Genomic DNA, 8031 nt, shown 5'->3' with positions numbered 1-8031 from the left:
TCCAACAGGGGCATGACATTTGTATTTGGTATACTCTTAGATATAAATATAGTAAAAGACATACGAGCATCATTTCACCAAGACTATCAATAAATATTCTTTGAAGTTCTAAGTTCCTGCTTCTGTCAGCTGCTGATATCTGCTGCTGGCCTGGATTGCTTTTTGTTTTGCCAGCTTCAGCGTCTTTTCCAATAATTCTTGCTCCTTAACTAATGTAATGAGCTTTTGACTTTATTTAGAATTGAATTTGACATATCTGACATATTCTTGGGGGAATTGTTTTTATATCTTTTCTTTAGCCTTCAACAGAAAATATCTTGCCTTCCTGACTTGTAGCCCACCAAAGGTTATCATTAAAATACCTTGGTTTATTGATGTTTCTCAGTTTTCTCAGCAGTCTTAATATCTATGTAGTCAAGAAATTCTCATGATTCAGTCAACAAATGGAATTAAATACATACCACTTTCTTGGCTTAAATGATTTAATTGTTACATGTTTTGTCATAATTGTTGCTTTCTGATCATCGCACAATTTCTTTAATAGACACCCATGTTTTTAAAGGCTAGTCATGGTTTTTAAAGGCTAGTAATGGTTTGATTTGTAAAAGTCTTGGTATAATAAATAAAGCAAAAAAAACCTGTTGCTTTGGAAGTTCCTTGTCTTTTTTATTATTAGTTGATGCTAGCAGTGTGATCTTGGATTTTCTTGCCTCTTCTGAATCCAGATTGTAAGTCTAGCTTGGGTCATGTTTTGTTGAGGACTTGACTTCAAGCTCATACTTTCTACTAGCATCTAGCATTGTTCATAGTTTCAAAACTCTTTAGCCCTGCCCATTTTTGAAACTGGAATGTCTTTTTCAGTCCCCGGTTATTGCTGTGTTTTTCAAATATGCTTACAAATCCCAAATACCACTTTAAAATATTACAAGATGATGTAATTAACAGTACAGCTCATATTTCATCATTGAATCCTTCAGCTTTTTGTTAGAATGTATTTAACTTTACTATCAAGAATAATTGGCTTTAGTTCAGTAATTAAAGAATTTTGGGTACCATCAACTTTTAAAATGGTTTAATATGTTTTTTTCTATTTGCACAATCTTTTTTCTATTTTCTTTTTCCATTAGTTTCCTTTCTGCTTCATTTCATACATCAAGGTAGAAAAATTGTGTTATACTGGATATTACTTCATTTCTCCCAGTAGTATTCTGTCATTTGGAGGGTTGTATCTGAACACTGATTTTAATATTTTATTAATGATTATTAATGACTATTCTCTTTTTTCCATTATTTTCTTGTCTGGGGTAGAACATTTCATTCAACTCTCTTTTAGTCAGCTGATTAATGTGATTCATTTATATATATTAATCATATTGTTTAATATAAAACTTTCAGAATGGCTTGTTTAATCATGACAACATAGCAATATTTTTCAGCTTTTTAGAACTTTATAAACAATATATTTTTGAAGAAAAGTTAAGTTGTTGCTCTCTTTTTACTCTAATGTTTTCAACTATTGGTGTTGTTTTCAATGTGTATTATTTTGAGTATACTGCTATCCTTTTCTGGAGTATGCTTATATAGTAGATGATAACTTTAAAATTGCTATCTATCCTGTTGCATATTGATCCATAATCTGTAAGAGGAAGACTGTTATTTAAAGCTATATAGTTTTAAAGATAAATAATATAAAATTGTATAATTTCAGGTATAACTAAATAGAAATAGTATAAATCCAATGGATTGGAATTCCTTAATAAAATGATACAAAATAAGTAGTTTACTTGAATAATTATTGAAAGATAGGAACTATCACTACAATGTATTGATAAGAATGGGCAGTGAATAGCCAGTGAAATAACCAGTTTTATTTTTTTCTCCTTTTCATATTCTGAATTTCATTTGGATGACAGAAGCATCATTTAGTGCAATTTTGGGGCACTGTTATATCTAGCTTATTTTAAAATATTAAATAACTTTCTTTAATGTAGGAATCACAATTACTTTAGAGAAACTGAATTCATAATTTAAAGTCTAGAACATTTTCAGGTCCAAAACTCAGTCTCCCATAGTGACTGAGATCCCAGTCATGCTAAACAAAGGTTACTTAATCATGTCTTATTGAACAAGGCAAAATTGCCAGGGTTCACACATTATAAAGTATAGTTCATGGATTTGCCAGCAGAATTAGCAGGGATTTGACCTTAGTTGTTACATTACATTTGACCAGAGTATTCCAGGCTTAGAACACTTGGAAGTTCCTGAAGTCCTGCCTTTTGAAAAGCAACAGGATAAAGGATTAGTATTTGCTATGTCCCTGTTTTGAGAGGAAATGGTATGAAAAAGTACAATTACTTTTGCTTATAATAGAAGGCAATATATTTATATAAGCTCAGATGTTTCTAAGAAATGCTATGATTTTTTTTGAGTACTAAAGCTAAGCTTTAGTCCTGATTTCCAAGTGTCCTTCCAGGCAGTTTGATTCAGCACTACAAGCAACTTATTTTTTATTAAGAGTCACTCTTAGGAATAAGGAATTGAGTTTAAGAATAATTTAGGTTAATTTGCATCATCTAGTAATCTATTTTTGCCTTAATTCATTTAATTGTTCCCTACAGGTACAACAGGAAAAAAGGGTTTGCTGATTAAATCTTAGAATGGACAATTATTTTAAAGCAGCTGTCTCTGATTTGGACAAATTACTCGATGAATTTGAACAGCACCCAGGTTGGTTCATTCTTTGTGACTTCTGTATTCATGTGAGCAACACGTATAAAAATAGATAAAAATATACTCTTATGGTATGTCACTTCACTGGGATATGTAGTGTTTTTCAGATAAAAGTAAATCTACAATGGACAAATAATGTAATAGGGAAAATATAATTAGAGATAGAATGTAGACAGCATTTGTAATTGAGAGAGCAGTGTATGTAGCAAATATATGGTGAAATTCCTAATATGCTGCTCCTTTTTTTAGATGAACTTGAAAACAACAGCACTATAAATCTTTGTAATTCGGAGCACCACTTAGTTTTGCCAGATTCATCTTGCCAGCAGCCAAAAACCTTTGAGCCAAATGTGGAAGAAAATGCCAGTTGTGCTGTATCAGATGTATGCTCATTATCTTCTCAAACTTCAAAAGTAGCAAGTTTTGAACAATTGAACTCTGACCAGAATGAGAAAAATGTTACTGGTTTAGATCTTCTGTCCATGGTGGGTGGTGATTCTTCAGATAAAAATCAGTCGTCTTGCTTGAAGGGATGCAGTATACCTGTCTGCGATCTTATCAATGACACAGGTGGCTTGAACCAACTAAAAAATAATTTAGGATGCATTCAAAAGTTGCAACCAGATGAGTCTCAGTACGGTCTTTCAATTGATGGCTTTGATTTAGCACTACTGTCAACCAAAGCTAATAATTCAGTGATTGATGATCACATTTCTAATTCTGGTACACAGCAACAGATTGATGAAACACTGTACAAAATACAAAATAATGCAGCAGGAGAACTTAATCAACAGGAATTAAAGACAGACACTCCTTTTGAACCAAATATAACAGACTCTAGTGAAGATCAAGAAAAAACAAATTGTTTGAAAAATAATAAAATACCTGGCCAGAAAGAACCAGTGATAGGAACTGATGGAGAATCAGCTTCAGTAATTCATCTTTTAGCTGTACTTGGATCCAAAGAAGAATCAACATGTGAAAAGCTGCCCTGTGAGACACTGGTGGATGAAAATAGTTCAAAAAGTCAAATGATACGTGATGAAAATGACAAGCAAGGCATTTCAGAAGACATAAATGAATCAGAAGTTTTGCATTTGCCAAAGATCCATGAAGTGAATAATCCCAATGTAATGTGTAACAAAAAATCTTTATGTGATTCTGCTCTTCAGACAGAAAGTGTGCTAGCTTTGAATAAAGAACATAGCACAACTGACATGTTTTGTAATGCACAGCAATATACAGATGCAACTTTAAATACGGTTTCAGTACCAGAGATCTCTGAAGACATACAGACTTCATTATCCTGTCTTCCACTTGCAGTTTCTATATGTACATCATTAGTTAATACTGATGACATACATGGAAAGATTACTCAGAAAGAAGATAGCATTAGAGACATAGCTCTGCCCAGTGAAAATAGCTTTGCAGAAGGTGATTCTTTTGGAAAAACAGAAACTTTAGAAAAGGAGAACAGTCTAAACCAAACCAGTGAATGTGAGATAGAGAAATCTTCTTTAATAAGTAGAGACTGTGTTGTTTCTAGTAATAGTGAGCCTCTTCAACATCAGGATTCTATTGTGACTACTAGTTCTTTTTTGGCTAAAGATACTGAAATGTGCAGCCGTGTTTGGCCTATTGATGTGGATGAAAAACCTTTTGTTGATCTAGTTTTAGAAGAAGACATTATTGGAAGCAACATGCTCATTAGTGATAGTGAGCTTGATGCCTTTTTGTCTGAACATTGTCTTGAAGCAAATAATTCAAAGCCTCTCAAAGAAGACACTAGCAGTGGACTTTTGGAATCTGATGTAATAAATGACAACTTATTGGATATAAGCAATCTGAATATCAGTAGAGAGTGCATTCAAGCAGAATTGGAATGTAAGAAAGCAAAAGTCTGTAATGAAAATAATTTTATCAGTATTCCAGAATCTAGCTTAGGGATCCTAGTGAAAAAACACACACAGGAGGTTCAACAAGAGACTATAGATAATGTAATTGAGATTGGAAGTGAAATTTCAGATTCATTAAATGGCCAACCAACAGTGCACAGTGGAGGAGCAAGACCAAAACAGCTGCTAAACCTTCAACCAAAAGCCCCAATCCCTTCTGAGTTTAGCAGTAAAAACGCACCTGGAAACGAATCCCAAATGAAAAATTCCACAGATTCAAATGCCTTTGTCTCAGATGGTAAAATTTCTCCTGAATCAGATGTTAGTCATAGTAATGTTGATGGACAAAGATGCTTGGGAAACATGAAAGAAAATGTCTTACCTATGGTTTCTGAACCAAGGAAAGTAGTGGGACGAGCTACAGTCTTGGGACAGAAGCAGCCCTCCTGGCTTCCTGACTTAGAAGCATCAAAATGCATGAATTGTCAAGCCAAATTCACATTTACCAAAAGAAGACACCACTGTCGTGCCTGTGGGAAAGTAAGTAAACTAAACCATTTTTTCTTGGATTGATCATCTTTATCATTCTCCATTTATAGGGGATGGGCTTGTTTTTTGTTTGCTCTTTGGCCTGCAAAAAATATTTCTCTTTACTAATAATTTTTCTTTATGCCATTAAAATGAAGTTTAATCAGCATGTAAACCTTTTTTTCTGATTTATTGAAAATGTTTCTGAATGTTGGCTAAAACATACACTTTTAAAAAATATTTTTTTCAGCTTTGTGATTTTTCTAAAGCCCATATTTATTGATTTCTTTAAGATAATTTTATTGCTAAAGAATTAATTTATTGAAACTATCCAAGTTTTGTCTCTACTGGCACTAAATTATAAATATAATAGTTGTCTGATGCTTTTATTCCTCTAGTTTCTGATTTTTGTAATTAGTATGTGATCTTAACCTTTTTCTACATCAAAATCCATTCATCCATATACTTATAAAATGTTAATGCACTTTTTGTGCTAAATCTAGATTTTTTGTGCTCCCTGTTGCAATCGAAAATGCAAACTCCAGTATCTGGATAAAGAAGCAAGAGTCTGTGTAAGCTGCTATGAGTCCATTAACAAAGGTAAAATGTAGTTGTAGAAAATTAGAAGAAACAGAAAATGTAACTAGAATAATTTTTGAATGTTGGAACAAGTATTCCCAATGTGAACATCATGATGTGAAATATTTAAGATGAAATAAATATGAAACCCTTTAGTAGATGTTTCCATATGTTTTATTTGAAAAGGGAACATCATTTAAAATTATTTGAATTTCATGATTAATTTGTTGCTCATAATTACTATTAGAATATGAATTATTTCACTTGATTGGACAATACTTATCTTTTTAGTTATTGTGTAAGGCAGTGGTAGTCAACCTGGTCCCTACCGCCCACTAGTGGGCGTTCCAGCTTTCATGGTGGGTGGTAGGGGTTTTGTCCCCTACTTTATAAATCACCATTACTGTGGAACCGGTGGGAGGTTAGAGAAAACTTTACTACTAACAGAGATACAAAAGTGGGCGGTAGGTATAAAAAGGTTGACTACCCTGGTGTAAGGCATACTTGCACAAAAGTTTTAAACAAAGTGCAGCCAGAAATTAGAATAGGCACCTGAAAAGTAATGTATATATATTCCAGTAAAATTAAGCAAAGGAATAGCATTATATAGATTATGATTGAGCCTCATGTTGTCCTTGGTTTATAGTCAATCATCAGAAACTATTCTAAGTTATGCTGGTGCTGAAAAAAATGAACTTCTGACCAATCCTAGGAGTTTCAGTCATCCCCATTTGATTGGGGTGAGAGTTGTTGGTAGATGGGAAATATGATTGCAATTTGTGACCTTCCCACCTGACTTTTGACAAGCAAAGTCAATAGGGAAGCTGGCAGAAAATCACAAGTTGTGTTCACATAAATCCTCACCTGATAACCCTATGGTCCTGTCCTAATGACCGCAAGTAGAATTGCAGCAGTTGCTGTTCTCGGAATGTTTTGCTAAAATTACTGCTTCACTTAGTATTAGAAATTCCAATCACAATTGGGATCATAACTCAAGGATTACCCATACAGTCTTCTTCAAAATAAGTGATTATTATCTCATTTTTGTGCAAAACATAATAGCCATGAGGAATAGTGTGGTATATTGGTACATTAGGAAGACTCCATCCGTAGAAGCTTATTTGTTGACTTAAGGCTAGTCATTTTCTCTCAGCATAATCTACCAGATGGGAGGAGAATCCACTATGTATCCCATCTTTTGCCTCCTGAACAAAAAAAATATAAGAAACTTGGATATATGAACCCTTCCAGTTGTATATCCAGACAGCCATGGAAGCATGCCATATCAAAAAGATACAAAAAAGAAGACAAACCAATAAGCAATTAGGATTGAGTATCACAAAGTAAGTTTTAGTTTACCATATATAGAAGAAAGAGCTCAGATGTTATACTGAATGATACTATATATGTATTTATGGGTGATCCATACTTTAATATGCTGTAATTAATGCATTATTCTTATACTGGCAATGGCTAATGGATATTGTAGGAATTTTTTCCAGGAAAGAACAGATTGCTGTTGTCCACCTGGAGAAAAAGAGTTTAAATGTGTCAATACATTTTTTGGTATTCCATTTCAGTAATACTTAAGATTGTACTACATCTATATAATCTTGGTTTTTATATTTATTGCAGCAGTGAATGGGATTTCTGCATATTCTACTCAAATAAGTCCCTATGCCCAAGTTATCAGTGTGACACATTGTGGTGCAGAAATATATTCATTGAAATTGTTTTTAATCATCTATATAACTGTAACATTTTTAGTAACTTATAAATATGTGCCTTCCACAAATGCTTTTATTTATTTAAAGAAATAAAAAGTAGGGTAAAACTCAAAATTGTTTTGATATACATATACTTGCAATATGTAAAAAATAAAGCTTTTAAAAAGTTTTTTTAAAGACAGTAAACACTAAAGCAATTTGCATTCAGTAAAAAAATCTTGTCTACTTCAAAATAAGCGATAGTTATTTCCAATTTCATTTTTGTGCAAAACGTAATAACCAAACCAATTTTGGTGTATTGATTACAGTATTGAACAGACACCAGGTAATCTTAGTTATGGCTACAACCACTTTTTTTTAGGGCCAGTGACTCTGTTTTAATCTAACTTATCTCACTCTTTTTCTTCTGTGTGAAAATAAAAGGATAAACATATCTTACATAATAGTTATATAGAGCTGTTATGTAAATGATGATAAATATCATCTACAAAATAGTTCAAGAAAATATTTAAGAGAAAGCAACAGTAAATAAATGGATGTGTGTTGTACAATGGTGGGGCCTCTGTGTTTAT

General features: G+C 32.8%; 2 protein-coding genes across 4 annotated transcripts in view; one reads left to right on the top strand and one right to left on the bottom strand.

Moving 5' to 3' along the window:
* OCLN (occludin) overlaps positions 1 to 8031 on the bottom strand; it is a 389915-nt gene that overhangs the window by 95641 nt on the left and 286243 nt on the right. The gene's annotated exons all lie outside the window — the stretch shown is intronic.
* The window catches only part of ZFYVE16 (zinc finger FYVE-type containing 16), a 29267-nt gene that overhangs the window by 1994 nt on the left and 19242 nt on the right, over positions 1 to 8031 (top strand). For all 3 annotated transcript variants that reach the window (XM_026718424.2, XM_087927121.1, XM_026718418.2), the window contains exons 2-4: positions 2619 to 2727; positions 2980 to 5165; positions 5657 to 5753. In XM_026718424.2, the coding sequence (XP_026574209.2) occupies positions 2658 to 2727; positions 2980 to 5165; positions 5657 to 5753 (2353 nt within the window). In that variant the 5' untranslated portion in view covers positions 2619 to 2657. The remainder of the gene's footprint in view (positions 1 to 2618; positions 2728 to 2979; positions 5166 to 5656; positions 5754 to 8031) is intronic.

The sequence above is a fragment of the Pseudonaja textilis genome, chromosome 2, assembly GCF_049901715.1.
Source record: "Pseudonaja textilis isolate UNSWEBS1 chromosome 2, rPseTex1.2, whole genome shotgun sequence".
Taxonomy (NCBI): Eukaryota; Metazoa; Chordata; class Lepidosauria; order Squamata; family Elapidae; genus Pseudonaja; species Pseudonaja textilis.
This window is presented reverse-complemented; position numbering and strand designations above follow the sequence as displayed.